This window comes from Dipodomys merriami, unplaced genomic scaffold (assembly GCF_024711535.1).
Source record: "Dipodomys merriami isolate MVZ:Mamm:240054 unplaced genomic scaffold, mDipMer1.0.p SCAF_6, whole genome shotgun sequence".
NCBI lineage: Eukaryota > Metazoa > Chordata > Mammalia > Rodentia > Heteromyidae > Dipodomys > Dipodomys merriami.
This window is the reverse complement of record NW_027206179.1, coordinates 9,315,190-9,341,448: the sequence shown is the minus strand read 5'-3', so window position 1 is coordinate 9,341,448 and position 26,259 is coordinate 9,315,190. Positions and strand designations below refer to the sequence as shown.

At 38.7% G+C, this 26,259-nt stretch overlaps 1 protein-coding gene across 1 annotated transcript; it reads right to left on the bottom strand.

The window, feature by feature from the left end:
* On the bottom strand, positions 1–26,259 carry LOC138814271 (vomeronasal type-2 receptor 116-like). The gene is made up of 9 exons (XM_070003275.1): positions 26,217–26,259; positions 22,836–23,058; positions 20,972–21,118; positions 12,529–12,817; positions 10,674–11,477; positions 8,866–9,093; positions 7,726–7,849; positions 3,727–3,729; positions 1–923 (listed from the first exon to the last, which is right to left on the bottom strand). The coding sequence occupies exons 1-9, from the start codon at positions 26,257–26,259 to the stop codon at positions 1–3; spliced, it is 2,784 nt and encodes a 927-aa protein (XP_069859376.1).

The following is a 26,259-nucleotide window of genomic DNA, read 5'->3' as shown; positions in this document are numbered from 1 at the left end:
TTAAGAATGTTTGTTTCTCCTACTAAGTTTTTTATCACTGAAACCATGCAGAGAATTTTTATTTGGCACTAACAAGATGTTGTAACACTTTGGGGCAAATATGCAGCCTAGGAGTCCTGCACCAGAGGCCAAGATGGAGAAAACCTCCACAGCCACCATGACCTTCCCCGTGGCACTGTGGTATACAGGCAGGAAGGTGATCCACACACTGCAAAACACCAGCATGCTGAAGGTCAGGAACTTGGCTTCATTGAAGGTGTCAGGCAGGTTCCTGGCCAGAAAAGCCACAGTGAAGCTGGCCAGGGCCAGAGAGCCCAGGTATCCCAGGACACAGTAGAAGGCAGTGAGGGAGCCCTTGTTGCACAGGATGATGATATGGCCATGTTCAGATTGTGCATCTGTGTCCACAAAGGGAGGATAGGTCCCCAACCAGAGTCCACAGAGGGTCACCTGGATCAGAGCACAGATGGGAATGATGAGGTTTGGAGCCCCTGATACCAGCAGCCACCTCATCTTTCTCCCTGGGGAAGTGGCCTTGAAGGCCAGGACCACAGTCACTGTTTTAGCCAGCACTGTGGAAACAGCTACAGTGAACACTACTCCAAATGTAACCTGTTGCAAGATGCAGGTGACTGTGTTGGGATGGCCCAGAAAGAGCAAGGAACAGAGGAAACAGAAGATGAGGGAGATGAGCAAGATGTAGCTGAGAGTCCGGTTATTGGCCTTGACAATGGCAGTGTCTTGGTGTTTCACAAATATCCCAAGAACAGCAACAGTTAGCATAGAGAAGCAGATAGCCATGCAGGCCAGAGCCATGCCCAAGGGATCTCCAAAAGCCAGGAAACTTGCATCTCTCAGGAGGCACTGATTTCTCTGTGTGTTGACATACTGATGAGCTGCACATTTCACACACTGGCCCATATCTGGTGGGAAGGGTAAGCTACCATTAGTTCTTGTTGTGAATGTCTTTTACTTCAAAGAATTTAGGAAATTTTTCACTTAGAAGTTATCCTAACCTGTAAGCATTTACAATAAAAGTATTTTTTTCTTTTCTAAACCATGACGTGTTCCCATTATCATCTAGTTCTTTATTCAGGCTTTTACAGAAAAATTCGACTTTGTTCCTTCAGTGATTATCACATATATTAACATCATGACAGTTGGGGTATTCTAATATCCTGACAATTTTCTGCACTTTTCCTCACTCTTATGAACTGAACTGTGCCCTATTTTCCAATCCTACTGAAAATTGTAATTGTACATGTCACAATTTCCTGCATGACACTGTAAAACAATTTCATTCCTGTGGCACACACTTGAATTCATCTAATTATGTTCATCTTGCCTATTTATCTGTGAAACAGTTGGAACAGAGAAAACCGTCTTGGAAATTCTATAGTAATGCTCACTTCTTCAACTGAATCTGCCTTTCTGAACGCTTGTCCTGTGCCAAGAAGAGTTGTGGGCACTGAAAAATAGCAATATGCATGATTCATTTTTTCTGTGTGGACAAAATTGTAACTTTAAACAATCACTGTGGAATCTGTAGGAAGATGGCAGAGGAGAACCTGGAAGCTAATCCAGCTCTTGCATAGAAATCAGTTTTAGTGTTCTAGTGAACAGTCCTAGGCTAGAAAATCACACCAAGTGTGCCATCACACTACAGAGAGTTTGGCCAGAGAAGAAAAATCCCGGTTGCTTGGTCAAGGAGCACTTACCAATGTCCCTGGTGGAGGCCATCCTATCAACAGAGAGAGCCCGAGACAAAGGCACCAGACATGGTGTATGAGTGGATTCTACCCATAAGGAGCCAGAATCTTCATCCTGCTGATCACAGAACATAGATGGCCCAGAAACCAAGAGGCTGATATGAATACCTCCAAGACATCTTTACTCCTTCTCAAGGAGCAGCAGTGGAACGTAGCACCTCCACCAACACTGGAGAAGAACCCCATCTTTCATACTGACAAATGCCTGTCCCAAGCAACTAGCTCCAACTCAGGTCTTGGAAGAAAACAATAGGAGCCATTCAACAGGTCACAGGAACCTGATCCAACATGCCAGGCTCAGCTCCACCCAGTGGAAAGTTGCCTTTCCCAGGCAGAGGGAGCTCTGCCACCAGAAGAATGACTTTCTTCCCTGGGTAAAGAGAGGCAGAGGCTGTCCCTTCCCACTGCAGCCTAGACAGGACCCAGCAGCAGGAGGGATAAAAGGCAAACAATTGAAACTCAGTAAACATAAATCCTGAGAATGGCTCCAGGCTGGGCAATGTGCTTGTCTCCAGAGCTAGCCACTCAAGGAAAAGCTACTGATTGCTGACAGGCCTCAACCCTACCCAGAACTTTGCCTCATCACAACAACTCCAAGCTAGAAGAAACAGCCATCTGACTGTTTTGTGATACTCAGCAGATGTCCCTCCGACTGAACTAGCCTGGGAGGAGGATCACAAAGTTCTGGGTAAGGTAGACCTTTTTTCTGCCTGCTCAAACAAAGTGACTTAAGAAAACAATCAAGAAACAGGAAGACCAAACACCACAAGCAAACCAGATACTCCACCATGAGACTGGTTACAGACAGATTGGATATACAAATCTTCCCCCTAGTACCCAAAAAAAATCAAAGAACTCTTTTTCTACATATTTTTTAATAAAAAATTTTCTCTTTTTTTCCTTCATAATTTTTATTTTAGGGTGCGTGTATGTGTTTGTGTGTGTTCATGTTTTAAATCTCTTTTAACCTTTTGGTCCTTTTATTTTTTTCTTTATTTTTGCCTGACTTAATTGCTGTTCTGCTCATCCACAGATATATACCCGTCGTCGATTATTAGACTTTATCCTTCATTTTCAACGTACTTAATTCAGAAATTGATTACTTAATTCACAACATCTTAGTCTTAACTTCTTTAATAGTAGTATTATTTGGTTATACCTATATAGTTTTTAAGTATTCCATTATTAAATTTTTTATTTTTTATTCCTTTCCCTTTTCCTTTTTCTTTTTCCTTCTCTCATTCTATCCTTTTCTACTATCAGTATTATTTGTTTATGCTTACATAGTTTTTAAGAGTTTCATTTCTAAAATTTAAACTTCTGTTTTTTTTCTATTTTTTCTGGTTTATTTCTCTCTTTATTCAATCTATTCTACCTATTTCCTCTCTGAGATTAGGATTGGGTTAAGTTCAATCTTTCCTTTTACCTCTCCACTACATACTAATATCTCTCCTTAAGGAGGATATTGTGATCCTTAAATATCTATTCACCAAACAACGGAGCACCCAAATGTATCCAAGAAACTCTACTTCCCTTCAAATCTCACATAGATCCAAAGACATTAATTTTTGGAGTCTTTAACACACCACTATCCCCACTAGAGATCAACTCGGCAAAAACTCCACAGAGATTCTTCAGATCTAAACAACTGCATAGATCAAATAGATTTAACAGACAGCTACCTAATATTTCACCCAGAAGCATCAGAATACATGTTTTACTCAGCAGCACATGGAACATTTTCCAAAATAGACCGCATTTTAGGTCACAAAGCAAACATTTCCAAGTTCAGAAACATTGAATTTATGCCCCCCATTCTCTCAAACCACAAAGGAATAAAATTAGAAGTCAACACCAAAAGCAACCAAAGAAAGTCCTGTAACTCATGGAGGCTGAAAGCATGAGAAAGGAAAATCAAATGTTCATGATATCCAACAAAAACGAACACAGAAATTACCAGCTTCTCTGGAACACAGCAAAGGCAGTACTCAGAAGCAAATTTATAGCTCTGAGTTACTATAGCAAGAAACTGGAGATATCTAAAACCAACAATTTAATGAGACATCTGAATCTCTTTGAAAATGAGCAGCAAGCCAAACCCTAATCCAGTAGACAGAAAGAAATGAATAAAATTAAATCAGAATGAAATTAATTAGAATCCAAAAAAACCATAGAAAGAATCAACAAAAAGAAGAGAACACAACCTAATAAACAAACTCAGAGTTGAGAATGGAAATTTCATAGCAGAACCAACTAAGATTCAGAATATTATAAGCAAATACTTTTCAATCCTTTATGCTAATAAGTTAGAGAATGTAGAAGAAATGGACTATTTCCTTGCAAATATCAAGATGCTGAAACTTAACCAAGATGAATTGAACCAACTTAACAGACCCGTATCAAGCCTTGAAACACAAAAAGCAATAAGAGGCCTCCCATCTAAGAAAAGCTCAGGATGGATTTACAGCTGAATTGTACAAGAGCTTAAAAGCAGAAGTCACACCAATACTCCTCCAATTCGTCAATGAAACTGAAATTGAAATTTCACTACCGAACTCTATGAAGCCATCTTAACCCTCATCCCCAAACCAGGCAAGGACTCATCAAAGAAAGAGAACTATAGACTGATTTCTTGGATGAATATTGATGCAAAACTTCTTAACAAAATTTTGGCCAATCAACTTCAACAATTCATCCAAAAAAATCATACAACATGATCAAACAGGATTCATGTCAGGGATGCAAAACTGGTTCAATTTACACAAATCTATTAATATGATTCATCAAATCAACAGAAGCAAGGATAAGAACCACATGGTTATCTCAATAGATGCAGAAAAAGCATTTGAGAAGATCCAACACCCCTTTATGATGAAGGCTCTGGAAAAACTAGGAATTCATGGAACATTCCTTAATACAATAAAGGCCGTATATGACAAGCCTACAGCCAGTATTATACTTAATGGCAAAAAACTGAAGCCATTTCTTCTAAACTCACAAATGAGAAAAGGATGTCCAATTTCTTCACTTCTCTTCAATTTAGTATTAGAATGCCTAGCTATAGCAATAAGACAAGATACAAACATAAAAGGGGTCCAAATAGAAAAAGATCAAGTAAGACTCTCCCACTTTGCAGATGACATGATCTTGTATTTAAGGAATCCCATAGACTCCACTCCCAAATTATTCGACCTGATGTGAAACTTTAGCAAAGCAGCAGGGTATAAAATTAACCCTAAAAATCAATGGCTTTTCTGTATGACAACAATGAGAAGAGGGCACCTGAAATCAGGAAAGCAACTCCTTTTGTAGTAGCTCACAAAAAATAAAATACCTAAGAATTAACAACTAAAGTGAAGGACCTCTATGATGAAAACTTTAAAAACCTGAAAAAGGAAATCAAAGCAGAACTTAGGAAGAGGAAAAATCTCCCATGCTCCTGGATTGGAAGGATCAAAATCATGAAAATGGCAATAATTCCCAAGGGTATCTACAAGTTCAATGTGATACCTATCAATATTCTAACCTTATTCTTCAAGGAAATAGAAGAGGCAATCTAAAAATTCATATGCAACAATAAAAGACCCTGAATAGCAAAAACAATATATTACAGAAAGAACAATGCTGGAGGAATATCAATGGCAAATTTCAAACTCTACTACAAAGCCAGAGTAATCAAAATAGCTTGGTACTGGCACAAGAACAGACCTCAGGACCAATGGAATAGAATTGAAATTCCAGAAATGAACCCACAGACAGATAGCTAAATATTTTTCAATAACAGGACTAAAAAATAGAATGGAAGAAAGACAGCCTCTTCAGTAAATGGAGGTGGCAGAATTAGTTAATCACCTGTAGAAAACTTAAGCTAGATCTTTATATATCACCCTGAACCAGAATCAACTCCAAATGGATCAACGACCTCGGAGGCAAAGCAGACTCCATGAAAACATTAGGGGAAGGAATAGGGGAAACCCTAGGTATCCGTGGCATAGGCTGAAAGTTTTCTAATAGAGCCCCGGAAACACAACAAATCAAAAAAAGTTTGGATAAATGGGATTGCATGAAGCTGCAGAACTTCTGTATGGCAAGGCACATAGCTAACAAGACCAATAGAAAGTCCATAGCCTGGGAGAAGATCTTCACTAGCTATACAATGGACAAGGGTCTCATATCTAAAATTTACTTGGAATTCAAAAAAGAAATCCCCCAACAACAAATCTCAAAGAAACAACTGTCCAATAAGTTGGCTAAAGACTTAAAGAGAAACTTCTCTGAGGAGGAAATAAGAATAGCCAATAGACACATGAATGGCTCAACGTCTATATCCGTAAAAGAAATGCAAATCAAAACAAAATTGAGATTGCACCTCACCCCTGTTAGAATAATCAGCGGGGCGATGGTGGCTCACGCCTGTAATCCTAGCTACTCAGGAGGCTGAGATGTGAGGATCATGGTTCAAAGCCAGCCCGGGCAGGAAAGTCCGTGAGACTCTTATCTCCAATAAACCACTAGAAAACCAAAAGTGGTGTCGTGGCTGAAGCAGTAGAGTGCTCGCCTTGAACCGAAGAGTCCAAGGACAGCGCCCAAGCCTATGGTTCAAGACCCAAGACCGACAAAAAAAAAAAAAAAAAAAAAGAATGGCTATAATCAAGAACACTAACAACCATAGATGCTGGAGGAGATGTAGCCAGAATGGAACCCTACTTCTCTGTTGGTTGGGGTGCAAACTCGTTCAATCATTCTGGAAAACAGTATGGAGGTTCCTCAAATGACTCCACATAGACCTCCCCTGTATTCCAGCAATCCCACTTTTTGGCATGTACCCAAATGATGACAAACAAGACCATACCAAAGCTAACAGCACAACTATGTTTATTGCAGAATTATTTACTATAGCTAAGGTATGGAACCAACTCAGAAGCTCCTCAATAGATGAATGGATCAAGAAAATGTGATACACACACACACACACACACACACACACACACACACACACACATACACACAATGGAATTCTATGCCTCCATCAGAAAGAATGCCATTGCCCCATCTGTTAGAAAATGGAAAGACTTGGAAAAAATTATATTAAGTTTAGTAAATCAGGCCCAAAGAAACATGGGTCCCATGATTTACCTTATTTGCAGTAACTTATATGTCTGGGACAAGCAGAAAGATGATTATGTACATATGACCAGATAAGATGATGTTAAGTGAAATGAACCCCAAGATAGGGACCCAAGTGGTTTGTTTTTTCTTGCTATTGTTTCTAACCTAGTTATAATGTACCATGTGATTTTTTTTCTTTGTATGTTCCTCCCCCACGGTATAACCCCTCTTTTCACAGTATTTGATGATGGTGGCCTACATATTGTATATAACTTTCTCTAATTTGAGGAGAGGAAGGGAAAAACATAATTCTTAAATAGGGATACAGGTTGACCCATTGTAACAATGAGATGTACAAGACATTATGTTGAAAAATGAACTTTACAATTTAGGTGGCGGTGTGGGGGGCAGTGTAGTTGTGGAGGTGGGTGGGTAGGATAGTAGGGTAAAAACAAACTTGGAGGCAACAATGCTTGATAGGAAATGTAGTCATTACCTTGCTCATATAACTGTATCCCCTCTGTACATTATTTTTACAATAAAAACAGTATCAACATAAAAAAGATCACTGTCCTTAATAAAACTTACATTTAATTTATTTCAGTTCACCCTTGTCCAATGATTCATAAGAGGCATTCTTGCAAATAACTTTGCCTGCAGTATATCAAAAATATTACTAAATATGTAATTCAAAACAATGATATATTATATTTCACTAGCAATACCACCATACCAGAGAAAAGGTAAATGGGCTGGGCAACCCTAATGCACAACTTTCGCATTGAGTTTGTTTGACTGAGGAAAACAGGAGAGAAATGAAGAATTCCTTACTAAGACATGGACTTACCTGTCCCATTAGTGATCTCATTCTGTTGGCAAGGGTTACAAGAAAAGCAACAGGCAGCCTTTCCCTCCTGAGGAGATTTCCTGAATCCTGGACCACAACTCTCACTGCAGACAGAGTGAGGAGTCTGACGAAAGTCAGAGGTGTGTCAGTAACTGTTTAGACTCATACCCCACACTCCAAAAAGTCCATTGTTTTTTTTTTAAATCAGATTATTAAGGATTATGTTTCTATGTGGGTAAATGTAGTCAATTATTTGAATTCTGTTATAGATTCTAAATGTCATTATTCTCAAAGGCTTATGAGATGCAAACTTGATTAGTAGCCTGTTGAACTAGTGAAAAGTATGGGAAACTCATTGTGAGAAAGTAAGTCCCTGTGGAGAGCCTAATGAACTGGCTTGAGTTCATGTCATTATGTGTTGTCCCCTTCTCATGTGTAAAATGGAGAAGAGCCTGGAGGAAAACCTCCTTTTTTTATAGTTTTGTGAACCCCAGAATCATCTTTCTCTTGGTTTTCTAGTGACCATGAAGTGAGACTCTTTTCCCAGGCATCTTCAATGGTTCCTCTTCCCAAAGATGCCTATGTAGCAGGTCAACTTTCTATGGAATGAAAACGCCACAGAATAAACCATTCATCTAAATACAGTGATTCATCAGGAAAACATTAAAAAAATTTTTTGATGGTAGTCAGACCTGGGGCTTGAACTCAAGACTCTAAGCAGTGGCCTTGAGCATTTTTGCTCAAGTTTAGCACTCTACTATTTGAATTACATATCCACTTCCTGATTTTTGGTGGTTAATTGGTGATAAGAACTTCATAGATGTTCATGAGTGGACTAATTTTAAATTGTGATATTCAGATCTCTGCTATCTGAATAGCTAAGTTACAAGTGAAAGTTGCTGATAGTCAGACAGGTGTAACGTTGAATGATGACTTTTACTTACATAGATGTCCTTAAAGTTATTATGATTTTAGTGATATGGGGGAGGGCAGGAATAGTGGGAGAACAACTAGGGAAAGGGAAACAATGCTCGATAAGAATTGTACTCATTGCCTTAGTGATGTGACTCTAACGCCTCTATATAGCATCTTTACAATAAAATGAAATTTAAAAAATCATTATGATTAGAGCCAACCCACCTCTGTTGTTCCTATGGCCCACTCTACCATATCTTCAGATAAAGACAGTTGATTACCATGGAGAGCATATGGAGAAAATTTTCCTACTTTCACCTCCAGTTGAAGACCTTCTGGAAAATTCCAAATGTTCAGAATGTCATACTCTGGCTCCAATTTCCTTTTCTCATCCAAAATCACTTGGTCTCCAGCAGGGTTGTAAAATTGGATGTTTTTCAGAAAAGGGTGCAGCTAAAAGAGATACATCATTTTCTGGTGAAGTATATCTGAGTTAAGACAGAAAACCTGAAGTAAGAAAAGCTCCTGATTGCCTTCAAACTCTGTCTCTCAATCCAAGCATAGCATAGCCACCTAATGAAGTATAACAGAAGAAATTCTATGGAGGAATGAAATAATCTCTCTGAATCCTGATCTGTCAGAAAAGGATCAGAAGGCTTTTTGTTTAAATAAGAGAAACCAATTCCAAACAAACAGCCAGGAATGAGATAATACTCAGTTGCTTATCTACAGTTTTTCCCAACTATCATTTTTTTATGAATGCCTATACTTGGAGTTTGCTAAACTTTTAATATGGAAGTTGAATGAAACTAGATCACATATGAAAAATATGGATAATTCTGTTGAACAGATGATCCTTTGCTATTATTCAAGAAACTCATAGAAAGAAGCTGAATTTACAGTTTTCAAAACATTAACTATGAGCATGTTGAGGTTATTTGTAATGAAACAAACTCATAAGCCAAGATCTGGTGGCTCATGCCTATAATTTTAGGTACTCAGTGGGGGACCTGCTTTCACTATATTTGATGTCAGTATAACTTGTGGAGGAGATGGGGAAAAACCAGTTGTTTAAGGATACAGGTCGCCCTGTTGCAATAATGAGAAGTACAAGTTGTCATGTCCAAAACGAGCTTTACAAAGTCGGTGCAGGGGTGAAGGGGGGGAAGGAAAAGGATTGGGATTGGGAGGGGAGGGGGGAGTCTGGGAAGGGATATGAAGGGTAAACAAAGGAGGAGGCTGCAATGCTTGGTAAGAAATGTACGCATTATCCTACCCATGTAATTGTAACTCCTCTCTACAGTATGTTCACAAATAAAATTAAATTAAATTAAAAAAAATTTTAGGTACTCAGGAGGATGAGATCTGAAGATCATGGTTGGAAACCATTCCAGGCAGAAAAGCCTATTAGACTCTTAAAAAACTACTCAGTAAAAGCTGGAAGTGGTGGCATGGCTCAAGTGGTAGAGCACTAGGTATGAGTACAAAGTGATCTTGGAACAGCATCCAGTCCCTGATGTCAAGCCCTAGGATCCGCAAAAACCAAATTAATACAAAATACCAACAAAGGCACAAAATGCATTATAAAAATATGAATTATATTTAATTTTTGTTACTGGCCTCTTTATTTGTAAGAAAATTTGCACATATATCTAATGTATCTCTAAGACATTTGAACAAAAATAATTTCCTTGCGTAGCACTGGTGGCTCATGCTTATAATCCTAGCTACTTAGGAGGCTGAGATCTGAGGATCGTGGTTCAAAGCCAGCCCCGGTGGGAAGTCTGTGTGACTCTTATCTCCAATAAACCACCAGAAAACTGAGAATCATGCTTTGGCTCAAGTGGTAGAGAGCTAGCCTTGAGATGAAGAGCTGAGGGACAGCGCCCAGGCCCAGAGTTCAAGCCCCATGATAGATAAAAAAGTAATTTCCTGGGTTTTGGAAAAACAATCCAAATATTTAATTTCATCCAGTACATTCTCCAGGAAGTGCTTTTGCTCATGATGTGTCCCAACCAGTAAAGAGAAAGTACCTGTACAGGGGAATGCACTGTCCCTTTTCTATTTCCCATTGTTTGAACTTCTTTTTGATGAAGAAGCATCTCATGGAGAGCCTGGGCCACAGCATACACAGCATTGTATATATTGTAACTGTCTCTAGACATGGTAATGTCAAAAATGTGCCTAGGCAACCAATCCAAGGAGGCATCACGAGGACAACTGTCCCATGTTACACAGTCAGAGTCAGCATCTGAGCAGTTAAAAGAGAGAAACCACAGCTTTGCAAGAAAAAAGTCTTCTGGGTATTTGGAAGGGTGAACTGCTTTGACAAAATCTGTGAATCCAGAAACATCTGCATGATGGTGTGAGAAAATAAGAGGTACAGGGAATGAGCCTAGCATGAAATATCTCCTCGTTTTTAAATCCCATTGTGAGTTCATGATACAAACTTTGCCTTTTATTAAAAATTGCTCAACAAACAGCATTAAATCTAATAGTGATTCATTATCACCATAAATGATGAGGACATTGGCTGAAGATTTATTTATCTCATTATAAACGGCCATAATTCTGATTATATGTTCAGTGCCTTTGCTTGATATTGGTAGCTCATAGGCTACACAAACTCTATTCTTGGCCATTTCTTCTTTAAGTTCAGGAAGCATCCACAAGCCATTCTCATCTTGTGAAGTGAACAGTCCAACCCAGCTCCAGGAGAAGTGAAGCAGTAATGACACCATGGCAGTGGCTATTGATGTGTCCTTTGGGGCCACCTGATAGAGAGCAGGAAACTTGTAATGGTCACTCAGGGAATGATCAAAAGGCCCAAATGTAAGCTAAATGGAAAGAAAATTGGATGCTCCATGAACGAGAAGGTTGCCATCCATCATAATCGCAGTCTTGAAATATGTTAAGAAACAGTTGAAGTAGGTGAAAGCTAGGGTTTTGGGTTAATTTTTGAAAGAAATATTTGAATTATTTAATAGTTGTACAATCTAACCAATTACTTATAAAATGTCTCTTAATCTCTGTCACTATTTCTATCAACTTCTCCCATCTATATCAACCCTACCCATGCCTTGAGTTTTCTTTTCTATTTTCAAATATGTACATTGAATACTGTGTTGTTTTCCCTTCCAATCCATTCCCTATTCTCTACCTTTTCCCCTTAACATTTACCCTCCTCGCAGAAGATATGCTTCATCTTTCTGGAATTCCAGAAATTTTACCATGGTGTTCCACCTTTATGTATACCATACTTTAGTTGGATTGATCATGTATATATGTAAATGGCTATGTATGTGTCCTATATATTTTAATATGGCATGCTCACATTTTAGATCTAACTTTTACATATGAGAGAAAACATTTCCACTTCTCGTTCTGAGTCAGAATTGTTACACTCAACATAATATCTTGTGTGTGTGTGTGTGTGTGTATATGTGTGTTCATGTACTTTTGTTTGTGTGAATGTGCATGCTAGTACAGGGGCACAAACTCAAGGCATCAGACACTTGCTTGGCTTTTTATTTCAAGGCTTGTACTCTACTGTTTGAGCCACACATTCACATCTTGCTTTTTGCTGGTTAATTGGAAATGTTTCCTGAGTAGCTAAGATTTCAGGTACAAGTCACCAGTATTCTGCTCATCATATCTTCACACAACAAGGAAATTATTGGTAAGACTTGAAATAATAAATAATACATTGGTTAGTCTAATTCTTCTATTTTCCCAAACAGTAGGAATATACATATCCCACTAGCTTGGGGTACTTACTTTTGATACCATAAAACTTGATAGGCACATAAATTCAGGTTCTTCCTATCATTATCTTCTAACACCGAAAATGCCACCAATTAGACATTTTTGTATCCCTCCAACCCTCACCTGTGGAAATCTGTAGAGTTGTAGCAATGTCCCAATAAGGGCAGATGTTATTCCAAATGGTCCTGTTAGTACTGCTCTAGATCTGTTTTCTCTCAGACAAGAGTAGTTTGGAATCTTGTACTTCCCAAAGAGCCAAATGAAGGGATTCTTAAATATTCTCCAAGTTCCAAATTGGACATCATAGACATCAAATCCCAAAGTCAAGTTATGTAAGAGTTCAGGGTTTTTGTTGATCTCCTCAATAGCAAAAGCCAAGGCCAAAACAAACTGATAGTTCTTGAAGACAAACCTGCATAATGAGCATAGAAACTGTGGAGCATTTCAAGACTTATGACTTTGCTGCATTGAATGCTTGCTTCTTTGCTAATGAATATGTTAAAACATTATCTTCATTTGGGATGGAATAGGAATGTAGTGTTTTATGGTTGTATACAGAATCAGGTAAGGACATGAAGAGAGTATGTCATGAATGTGATTCAGAAACGTATTTAAGCAAAAAGAGCATGCATTTTCCTCACTATCATATGCACCACAACAAAAAGCTGTTGTCTGTTAAACATGGATTAGGCTTTCGTGATCATCAAATATTCCAGTTCCCTTATCATAGGATAACTAATTCTATCTGTGTGAAAAATTAATCTTGTTTTTAAGCACCCAATTTATGTTTTGTAGCTGGCCAGGCTAACTAACCAATGTTCACTTTAAGAGCAACTTTCAGAAGCAAAGTCTTATTTGCGAAAGTTTCTATACCAAGCTGTGTTCACAAACCCAACATATTGAACAGCTCTCCCAATATCATTCAGAAGAAGAGCTCAAGTATCAGGTGAGGGAATTTTATTCTTCTTTATGTAACTAAAAAATGTATGCATCCAACTCCAATGAACTCATTATGGAGAGAGGAACCTCAAACACAGTGGATGACGAGAGAATTGTAAGCAAGCTTTACATTGAAATCCTAGTACCAAAGCCAATATTGTAAAGTACAGTGATCACTACCCTCTTCCCAATATATTTAGATTGAAATACTGAAAAGAAAAGAATAGAGAGGAATAAAGGGGATCAAAGTACTCTTTTTCCTTTCTCTGTGTCCTTCTGTGTGTACAAGTGTGTGTTTGTGTGTGTATGTGCATGTGCATTATAAAGAAATTAATATCATGAAATCAACACCCATTTTTAAAAGGAAACAATATGCTTGACATATACAGTCATATGTGAAATCATCCGCATGGATGCCTATCATGTGGGTGATATCTTCTAAACAGAAGAAAATAGTGAGATTGAAGAAAAGCTGATTGATCATACACATATGGACGAGTAAACTGGAAGCAAGAGTGAAGAGTGAATAAAAGTTTCATCACCGGGCACTGGTGGCTCATGCCTGTATTCCTAAATACTCAGGAGGCTAAGATCTGAGGATTGCAGGTCAGAACCAACTCGGGCAAGAAAGTCCATGAAACTCTTGTCTCCAATAAACCACCAGAGCTGTGTGGTTCAAATAGTACAGTACTAGCCTTGAGCTGAAGAGCTGAGCGACAGCACCCAGGCCCAGAGTTCAAGCCCCATGACCGACCAAAAAAAGGTTTTGTTAAATTTTAACAACAGTATTTCAGAAAAGCAAATATTAGTGTTTTGGGGATCCACTAACTGGGTAAAAATAGAAGTAAGCACCCAAGTAGTTATAAATGAATTTATTGAAGTATAGGAGACTTTATAGAGGACAAAATTAGTATAATTCTTTAGAAATATAAAGTGAAAGCTCAACAAAATGTGTAATTGGAATCTGTGTGTGTCGGGGGGAGGTAAGACAAAAAGAAGAGGGATAGAAGTTTGAATAGGGGAAATGAGTAGGCAAGAATGCATTGTATAGGCCACAGAACTTAGAAAACAGGGATGGATAAAGGAGAGCATGTTAAAAGAATGACAGTGATGAAATGTATTATATCCATAAATTTCACTGTTAAACGACAAAATTCAACACATAATCTAATATTAAGAAAGTGAAGGAGGGCTGGGAAGGTGGCTCAGTGGTACAACGCTTGCCTTGCATGCATGAGGCCCTGGGTTCAATTCTTCAGCACCACATAAGAAAAAAGCCAGAAGTGCTGTTGTGGCTCAAGTGGTAGAGCACTAGCCTTGAGCTGAAGAGCTGCGGGACAGCTCCCAGGCCCAGAGTTCAGGCCCCATGACCGGACCCCCCCAATAAAAAAAAGTGAAGGAAGAGGAGGTGTAGGAGGGGTAGGTGAGAATGTTAAAAGTGGTGACATTGATCAAGAGGCAGTGTATTCATAAAGTTTTATGTTGAATATTAATTCCTGTTTACTAGAATCTAAAGAAAATGAGATTAAAAATTATATAAAACCTATTGGTAAGAATGAAAATACAAGCTGGGAAGGTGGCTCAGTGGTAGAGTGCTTGCCTTGTATGCATGAGGCCCTGGGTTCGATTCCTCAGCACCACATAAGTAGAAAAAAATGCTGGAAGTGGCACTATGGCTCAAGTGGTAGAGCGCTAGCCTTGAACTAAAGAGCTGAGGGACAGTGCCCATGCCAAGCATTCAGGCTCATGACTGGACCCTCCCCCCCCCCAAAAAAAAGAGTGACAAGACAACTGATCTGAGAATGTTCTAACCTAGTAAATATTCTAGACAAATTGTAAGGATAATTCTTCTGAAGAGGGAAAATTATTAATATATGTAGTGATTACTATAGAGCAATGTAAATTTGGATATCCAATATTACAAATGATGGGAGGAATACAAGGCAGTTACAGTTTTCATTTGTATTTCATTAATATTGTATCTTAAAATATTAAATGAAAGCTGGGTGGTGGTGGCTCAAGCCTGTAATTCTAGCTATTTAGGAGGCTGAGATCAGAGGATCATAGTTCAAAGCCAGACGGGGCAGGAAAGACTGTGAGACTCTTATCTCCAATAAATGACCAGAAAACTGGAAGTGATCTTATGACTCAAGAGGTAGTGTGCTAGCCTTGAGCAGAATAGTTGAGGGACAGCACCCGGGCGCAGAGTTCAAGCCCCATGACAGACTATCTATCTATCTATCTATCTATCTATCTATCTATCTATCTATCTATATTAAACTTTTTATTACATATATAATATATATTATATAATACTATATATAATATACATGATATATTATATACATAATTTATATTATGTATATTATATGTAATATATAAGATACATTATATATGTAATAATATTATGATAATATACATTATATATAATAAAAATCATAAAAATTAATGAAAAATTTCATTATAACATTTCTGCACATGTAGATGGATTTGATCATAACTCTCTACTATTTGTGTGTATTTTCTCTTTTTATTTCATCCTCATCATCATGGATTGCTGTCATCCTTCTAAAAGAACTTGTTGTAACCTATTTTAATACCGCTAAGTACCACAAAATCCAAAACGGACAAATGGGAACTCCTAATCTGGAAATCCATGTTCTCTACTATTGAACTCAATAGCCATTGAAGTCTCTAAGAAGAGAGAAAGTGTAGAAGAAGTTTTAAGAAACCTGGAGAACAAGGTACATAATGGCAGTAGTGAGATGTGATCTGTCAATAATGACTGGGATGGAAATGCAGGAAAATCTATCAATAGAATGGCTCAATGAATGAAAATTTGAGGCCAAATGATTTGTTGGTTCCAAGAAACTTCAGTTCACCATCAATGTCCCTCAATGACTGGAAGAAAGAAATGTAAGCCATACCCAGGGAAATGAATGTGCATATAGAGTGTTCACATAAATCTGCAAGTAAATAAACTAAATATAGAAACACCCCATTGAGACATGATATAGTTTACAACTATCTAGGCATTCTGCACAATGAGAATAGGGGAGGATAATCTTAGGAGAGGAATGCAAAGGCACAATAGCTATGTGCATCTGACCATATAAAATAATATTCATTGAAATGAGCTCCAGGAAATGGAAACTAGAGGTTCTTTTTCTTTGTTGTTGTTTTGATTTATCTTGTTTTGTTCATTCATATGTTTTTTGGGATGGAATGGGGACACAGAAACAATGAGACAAAGCATGAACAAGTTCAACAGTAGTACTCACTAGACAGCATATTCAAAATGAACTATATAACTTGTGGGTGAGGATGGGAGGGAAAGACAGAGCGGGATGGAAGGAGTAATAATGGTCCGAAAGCAAAGTACTCTTTATCTGACTCATGTACATGTAACCAGGCTGTACATCACCTTTATAATAACAATATACAATTCGTGAAAAAGGAATGGAATAAGGCAGTCCATGCAAATGAAAAACAAAAGAAAACTGAAGTACCCATCATATATCAGATCAAATAGACTTCAATCAAAGCACCAAAATGTGACAAGTTTGTAAAGAAATGATGAAGGATAAAATCAACAAGATGACTTAGCAATTCTGAATGTATATTAACAGACTATCAAAGCATTTAACTATATTTAAGCAGACTTTAAATAATCAACACAATAAAAGCTGAAGATTTTACGGAGAGATCATCGTAAAAATAAACAGGGAGGTACTGGAATTCAGTTTCACCCTTGACAAGATGAGCTTCACATTCACCTATTGAACAGTTCATCCAAAGTCTGAATAATTCATCTTTCATGAACATACCAAGAATTTTCCAGGAAAGATCATGGGATAGGACACAAAACTAACCAGATTTTTAAAATATTGAGTCTATCATGAACATATACAGATCACACAAGAAAAAACAGAAAATATATGCACATAACCTTTGAAAAATTTTCAACTATGAATAAATAATAAAATCAAATTACCCAATTTAATTAAATGATTACCACAAAATTAAATGAACTGTTTTTCAAAACAAATTTCCTTGCAAAAGAGAGAATATCAGAATCTGTAGGTACAGAACAGGGAGAGAAACAAATGAAAGGGTAACACTCTTTGCTTAAATCAGGAGTGCAGAAACTGTTCTAAAGGCCCAAAAATGCATCTCAAGAAACTAGAAAAATAAATCCCAACTCAGTAGAAGGTATTGAAATAATCAGTAGAAGAAAAAGTATCAGAAAATAATAACACAATAGTAATATTCAATAACGCAAAGAGGAGGTTCTACATAAATAACAGTGTGATCAGACTGAAGTCAAAATCATGAACAATCAGAGGGTAAAGCAACAAAATTACACATACCAACACAAACACTCCATTATTCTGGATGTGAGAGTCAGTCTGGTGAAAATAATCATTTTTATTGAAAAATCATCTGTAGATTCAGTGCAGTCTCCATCAAAATTCCCCATCACTTCCTTTATAGAATTAGAACAAGGAAGACTAAATTTTATGAAAAAGTAAATCCTCTATTAGCAAGAGCTATCTTAAGGCACAAGAACAATTCTGAATTATACTTACATCTGTTTTTCTCTTATACTGTTTTGCCATTTTAGCATTCTGAATTATACTTGCATCTGTTTTTCTCTTATACTGTTTTGCCATTATAGCAGAAAAATCAATATAGCAGACACATGGATCAAAGAAATATAAAACCAACAAGTAATTGCAAACAACTACAGATATCTGATTCTTGGAGAAGTTGTGAAATAATACACAGCTTACAGATGGCATCCTTATTATGGGATGGCATTGTAAAATTGAGTTTCCACACAAAAAACTAGTTTCTATTTTCAACTTGTTTTTTTTTTTAAACTAAAAATTGGTCAGGTCTTAATAGAGCCTGGAACTTTGAAAGTAGTAGAGAAAATAAGAGGATATGTACGTACACAGGTAACTTAAACAGAACTCAAATAGCTCATAAAATGACAGCAATAATTAAGCTGTGGGTTGGACTAAGTGATAGAATACTTTACCTCATTCCCAAGGCACTAAATTGCACTTATACTGTGTTGTCATAATAGTAGAAAAAATCAACAAAACAGACACATGGATCAAAGAAATATAAGACCAAGAAGTAATTGCAAACAACTACAGATATCTGATTCTTGGATAGGGAAAGAAGCTGTGGTTGTACCCAATTGAAATCTTTGGTACAATGAAAGAAATGCTAGGGCAGCCAAATGCATTGTTAAATATCTTGCTAGCTATTCATTTCATAGAGGAATAATAGCATAGTGGAAAACAGCTCCAACACTTATATACCAGTAGGATAATTCACTAAAGGAACAGACAATTTAAAAATGAAAAAGAACAAATGGAAAACCAATGAAGAAAAAAAGGCTCAACCATTTGAGCAATTAGGAAAATACAAATCAGTGATTATGTGTTGTCTATCAACCCAGACACAGATTGCAGTTTTGGTGATGGTACATAAAACTTAAAGACTGGTGATTTCTCAAGAAATTAAAACTACCTCCACTGGTGGCTCATGCTTGAAATCCTAGCCTAAGAGGAGGCTAAGAGGCAAGGGTCTTGAGACAAGGCCAGCAGTGGCAGAACAGTCCATGACACTCTTCATCTCCAGTTAACCAACAAGAAGCTAGAAGTGGAGGTGTAGCTCAAGTGATAGAGCATCAACCTTGAGAGAAAAAGCCAATCAATAGTGCAAAGCAAGCCAGTCACCATGGCTCCTGCCTCTAATCCTAACTACTTTCAGGACTCTGAAAATGAGCAGAAGAAATGATAGATATGCAGAGTGAAAAAGGACGTGGGAAAAGATATAAAAATGATCATAAATATAGTGAATGCCTCTACTCAATGTATGAGGCATGCATGGTGCAACTACAATATGGACCAGATAATTGGCACAAGCACCACATTTTATAAAAATTGGGAAACATTTCTGTAACATCAGTGGGTATAGAGTTCAGTCAAATCTCTCACCTACTGATGTCTAGTTGCCATGCTACATTTATCTACAAGAAAGTCTTATTGAATAAATACTGCTATCCATAGCCAATACTACACATAAAATTTTACTACCCCAGACCAGACTTCATTTCATATCTATGTGTAGATAAGAAACATCAATTGGCTAAAACCATAATACTTAATGCGGTTATATTAGCACATGATAAAAAGTACTCAAAAATTTTAGGAAATTAAGAGAATGAAAATCAAGTAAACTTGGTAAAATAGTGGATAATAAAAATAAACTAAGCCAGGCACTAGTGATTCACACCTGTATTCTTATACACTTAAGAAGCTGTGTTCTGAGAATAGTGTTTTGAAGCCAGCTTGGGCAGAGATGTCTGTGAGACTCTTATCTCTATTTAACCACCAGAAAGTGCCAGAAGTGGAGATGTGGCTGAAATGCTAGAGCACTAGCCTTCACCAAAACAGTTCAGGGCCAGTTCCCAGTACCAAAATAAAAGAAAGAAAGTTACCCACATCAGTGACATATAAGACAAGGATATACATCTTCTATAGCAGGGAAAAGAGTAATTCCTGTCCTGTGATCTCTGCTCTCATCTTCGGGCCCCTACATTAGGTTATACTTATAATGGAGGCACTTGAAAAGAAGTGTAAATGATGAAAACAATGACAGTAGAAACAATGCAGTAGGAATCAGGTCATTTGCCAGAATTTTTTGAAGTTCTTCATGGTCATTTTCCTTTTTTCTTTATTGGCTTTTACTTAATGAGACCCTGGAACCAACTAAAAGCCAAGAATATGCATTTGCACAAGTAAAGCAGAACTCATCAGGGCATATAAAATTTTCCCATAAGGGAAAATTTACCATGGAGCTGCCTGGTAATGCTTGGAATGTGGAGCATTTCTGACATGAAATAATGACACAAGGCTTAGTTTGCAACAGTATCTACTTGTCTTTAGTAATAATATAAGTGTGTGTCTTTGTGTGTGGCAATCCTAGGGCTTGAAATCAGTGCATCAGAAACTGTCCTTGAGTTTTTTTACTCAAAGCTAGCACTCTGTCACTTGAGAAATATCTCCACTGACAGCTTTTGGCTTGTTAATTGGAGATAAAAAGTCTTGAAGATTTTTGTGCCTTGACAGGCTTCAAATCTCCATCCTCAGACATCAGCCACCTGAGTAGTTAGGATTACAGGCGTGAGTCACCCAGCCTTCAATAAGAATTTTTATCCATGTCTTCAAAATATAGGTTTTAATAAGGAAAAGTTCTCAGATTACTGGCCCAGGGTCAGAATATGTAGCTGCATCCTTTGAGTTCCAGACTCATTCCAGGGACTCAGCTTGATTGTAATAACATTCCTTCATTTTCTGTGATGGCACCTGGGATAGAGAAGTGATAAGAGTTTCTGGACTAAAGTGAAGACCCTACCAACCTGGAAAGTAGAAGATACATGGAACAAGATAGAGTCCTTTCCTACTAGCTGTAGATATAAAACTAAATTAAGAAATTGAGCTGTTCCTGGTGCAATACGGACAGGAGGTCAGTGGAGAGGAGACAGAACATTGAGCTCCCTCAGAAACTGCCCATCCGTAGAACAAAACAGTAAGGATGAGTTACTTACGGTGTGTGGTCTTCTTTCCCAGAAGAATCGCTATTGCTATGATCAATTCCCAAAGTGTAGAGAGGGAACAATCCAGTGATCATCACATCTCCATCCATGTGTGCTCGGTGCTTCATAGTGGAGAAGCAGCTAGTGCCAGCCAAGGACCTGACAGGGAGGGGAAGCTGGAGAAGTAGGAGTGTGAAAGACAAAAGGTACATGCCTGAAGCCTCTGCCACTCTGAAATTCTGTCTAGAAGTGAGGACCCCAAGACAGATATGTTTTTATGTGCATATGTGTCCTTTTATTGATAGGAATCTATACTATAGCTCACCTTTCATCAAAGCCTCCTGTGAGCCCCAGAAGTCATGTGTAAAAGTATTCCCTGGGGCTCTACATCTGTGGCCTTTATTCAAGAGAAAACCATGAGTTGGGAAACATGTTTGTGGAATTACCCCAGGTGCTATGATTTCATCTAAGATTACAGATTGTGAGGCCCAAGAGATGGAGTTACCTTTGATGGTTTTTTTGGTCAACATCTGTGTCAAGTAGCTGTTTTCATGAAAGCCATTTGGGATGATGCAACTGGATTTCCTCAGAGGATGCCATTTGATGTGCATGGTGAAATGTCCACAAAAGTCTATACCACAAGTTACGTTACAAGGGTATCATACCAAGAAGGTTGATTCCCACCCACAATGTCCATAATAGCCACAGCACATTTGTGGTTGGTACAGGGATGTTCTCACAAGAATTCCATATGCAGTGGCCTCTAGAAATGTACCCAGTTATTGTTGCCTGAGGAAGCAATGATGCTGCTGAAACTAGCAATTACATGTGAATAAATAACTCAAAGTCAGTGTTGAGATTGAGTTCCACTTTTGCATTCTGAACATTCTCTTTCAAACAGATAATGACTAGTAAATATGCTAACACACATCGAGACATTTTCAGGATGTAGTAGTCTGAGAACGCATGATAATAGAGGAAATTTTTTCTATCACAAACCTAAGTCAATATCAAAAGCAACTCTGTGTTTTCAAGTTGTCAACATATTTTAGATTCAAATTCCATGTAGACTTCAGTGGCCCTGGAGAACAGAGATACTTCAGCATAATGAACAGTCTGTACAAGGCTGTAGTGTTGGATGCACGTTGTGGGACACTTACCCATTGTCATGCACGGGTGTCTGAAAATATATCATACATGTACTTTAAAACTGCAGGAGGAAAAAAACTTTTCTAATCATATTACCAAGAGTCATTTACATTTGTTTATTTATTACATTGATAGGATTTTATCACTTACTTTTAAAATTCTTAGTTGCATATGGTAGCTGGGCAGAGGATTCATTTAGACAGAGGGGGTAGAACCTGAGAGGGTCTAGATCCTGAGAGGGGCAAGATCCTGAGACCCTCCTTTTGGCCCAGCCTGAAACTGTCCTCAAATTTTATGACCTGTCCAGTTTTTTTTTCAGTGAGATTTTGCAGACTTTTGTTTTATAATTCCAAGATGCCTGGCTAGCTGCAGGTTGAGCTGCAGTATTCCTGGATGCTGAGCTTGTTTTTGTTTTCTGGAGAGATGTGTGGCCTTCTCTCCCTGACCCTGTCTCCCCCTGAGTGGAGCTGCTCCCCTTCCCCTGGAGTCAGATTTTTTCTGCCAGAGAGGGGAGATGCAAGGACACCAGAGTCATTTGCCATTTTGAAAAATGTCACTGTTTCTCCAGCAAGTGTTACTGTCCAGTTGCTCTGGTAGTCTCCATGCCAATATTAAAGATGACATTCTTCTCTGGTAGGGGGAAGAATTTCCTTCCAGGTGTTGTTCTTTGGAAGGAAGGGATTATGTTCTTGGTGGGGTGGTCACATTTTCTTGTGGTGTTTCCGACCTTCCACAATGTGGTGAGTTCTTTCTGCATGTGTCTGTGGCCAGCTGGGTTATGGATTTCCTTTCTTGGTAAAGTGGAAAGTCCAAGTGCATGCTGTCTCTGCTGCCATCACAGTATGTCATGGCTCCCCCAGCCACCATCTTTGCCACTGCTGACACTGGCAGGTTCTTAAATCTGTCTTGGTATGCAGGCTGCTTATAATTTTCTTCTTTTGTATTAATCCCTGTGTAATTGCAGCTTACGTCATGTAACCATCCGGACTCTAAAACTCTGCTCTTCAGAGAGAGTTCTGTTGGTCCCCTGTTAATTTTCCACCATCTTCTGGAACTCCTTCCATTCCTAGAATTTTAAAGGCAATGTGGAGATAGGGAGAGATTGAACCAAATAGACTCAAGAATATTTTAGAATGCAAATATATGAATAGACTATTGAACCAAACATACTCCATGAGCACTTTAAAATTTAGAACATTGATAAGTAGGAAATATCTTAGAGAACTAAGCAATATAATGATAGAAGGGCAGAACTTTAGTTTACATATTTAGGAAAGCAATTAGAGAAGACACAAGAAAAGGGGTAATATATTAATTTAAAAGGGTAGTATTAAATGCAGACTAAGGCTAAATTTGCAGTACAAATTAAGATTTTTCTTATAGGTAGAGCACCCTGTGTCCAGAGCAGCAAGGATCAGCAATGTGAAATCACAGCAACCAGATGCAGAAAACTTTCAAAACGTCAGGACCCCAACCAGCACACACAGTGACACAGGTTAAGGTGCGACCACAGTATCCAGATGCAGAAAACGTTCATGGTGCTAGGAATTTGACCAGCACACCCAAGGACACAGATCAAGTAGATGAGAGTCCAGCATCCAGGGGCAGGATACTTTCATAACGCAGCCGGTCAGCCCAGTACGATCATGGGGACTTGTGAATACCCACGTGAGGACCAGTCACATGGGAGGCCTGCACTGCTAATGACCCAGAGTGCTAGGCCCAGACCTCTCCCTCCCAGGACACCATACTCGAAGAGGATAAAGAGGCCAGAAACCATCTTCATCCCTCTCATTTGTCTGCTTCCAGCAAGAGACCATTGGAACTAATACTGCTTCAGAAATAAGACCAAACACCTTATGTAATCCTGGCTGCCTGTGGAAGCCTGATTTGCTAAAAAGGCAGCGGAGGCAATTTCCCTCTCACCTGTTGGGAGCATGCCCCTTCCAAAGCTCACGATCACCCCTGAGGTCTGAATTTAGACTCCCTCAGACCTTACTTCAGGCCAGCCAGATAACCCACCAGTCTGAGAAGAGCTTGCCAGCCTGGGGGCCAAGCACGTGCTAGTGCACCAGCATGAGTTAGCCCAGGGCTATGCACGGGCCACTTGCCAGGCTTAGGCCAGGGCGGGACCAAGCACTTACTACCAACCAGGTGCAAGCCAGCCAGCCCAGGGCCAAGAGCCTGCCAGTCCGATGCCTCACACCCACTCTCCGAAGGAAGTAGAAACCAACCCAGGGTCAGGAAGATGTCAGGCTAGGATACAAGTGAAAACAATTTCCTGAACCAGAATGTGGGAGCCCGCACCCTACAAGACCCACATCTGTCTCAATCCAGGACTTTGTGTGGGAACAATTTCCTGTGAAAGCAAAGTCGAAACCAGTGCCTTCCCTCCTACATCTCAAATGAGATCTGAGTGCTGGAACGCTGCTACTGGCCCCTCTGGAAATAATGTGATCCATGACTAGGGCCATAATGAGTTGCCATCTCCCTCCTTCCCTTCCCAGTATGACTAGCAGGAATTTGCCTATCCGAGACACAAACTGGGCCAAGACAGTGGTCTACTGTGTGCCACAAACCGAGAACAAGCCAGGGGGCTTAAATATAGGCCAGACATCCAATCCTTTCGCACATTTCCATCATAGGAATGATTACAGGAGTGCACTACTGTGGACACTAACATCTGTACAGGACTGCACTGGAACTCTGATTCCCTCAAGCTCCACCACTTACAGAGCTGGGAGGACAGACATCTGCTATCCACACAGCAAGAAATCCCACAAACTTTTTTTAATTGTCAAGGTGATATATGGAGGGGTTAAAGTTACACACGTAAGGTAATGAGTACATTTCTTGTCCACCATAAACTTTTTGCCCCACCTAGATTCGGAAAAAGATTTCCCTTTTTGCTCCAGCAAAAAAAATGCCCAGAAATTTTCAGGGGAAAAGCATTGAATCTATAATGTCTTTTAGGAACATAGCCACATTCAGAATTTTAATTCTTCCAGTTTGTGGACACAGGATTTCTTTCCATTTTCTGGTTTTCCAATTTCTTTATTTTCCTGTACTTTCTTCATTATTTTTTTAATTTTTTATTGTGAAAATATCGTTCCAGATGCCCCTCAGTAGATGAATGGACCAAGAAAATGTGGTATATAAACACAATGGAATTCTATGCCTCCATCAGAAAGAATGACATTGCCCCATTTGTTAAGAAATGAAAAGACTTGGAAAAAATTATATTAAGTGAAGCATGTTTTTATTAATTTTTTTTATTGTAAAAATACCGTACAGAGGGGTTACAATTACATGAGCAAGGTAATGAGTACATTTCTTATCAAGCATTGTTGCCTCCTCCTTACCATCCCTGCCCTCCCAACACCCCGCACCCAAAGTTGTAAAGTTCGTGTTTCCACATAAGGACTTGTACATCTCTTTGTTGCAATGTATCCACTTGTATCCCTATTTAAACAATTTGTTTTTTCCCTTCTCCTCCACAAATTATACCAACATCAAATACTGTGAAAACAGGAATTACACCAAGGGGGAGTTTTTCAAATTTCTTACATCAAAGCTTTACCCTTCAGTATAGGGGTCTTTTACAGGTCTTTCATTAGAATTTGTATCCTAGGTATTTTTTTTTCGTAAAGTCAACATTTGAAAGTATGTATGCCAGTCCAGTGGCTGGAGTCCCTCACTCCATGAGAAATAGAAACAAACCTGGAACAAGGAAGATGCGGGCCAAATATATGAATGAAGATAATCTCCTGCACCAGCCTGTGGGAGCTGGTCCCACGGGTGATCCACATTGTGAGAACAATCTCCCTTTAAATCATAATGGGAACCAGTGCCTTCACCTCAGATCTCAAAGGAGGGCTGGGTACTGGAATGCTGCTCCCGGTCCCTCTGGAAATAGATGCCAATCCAAGACGAGGGCCATAACAAATCCCCCGCCACCATGACTAGTATATACCATAGAAAATAAACCAGACCAAGAGTCTTGTCTTCTGTGTGCCAAATGACACCAACATGTCATCCGGGATAAACATAGGCCAGGACTTCAATCCTTTTGTACATTCCCATCATAGCTGTGATTCCAGGCACTCACCACTGTTGACACCAACATCCACTGGAACTCTGATTCCCTCCAT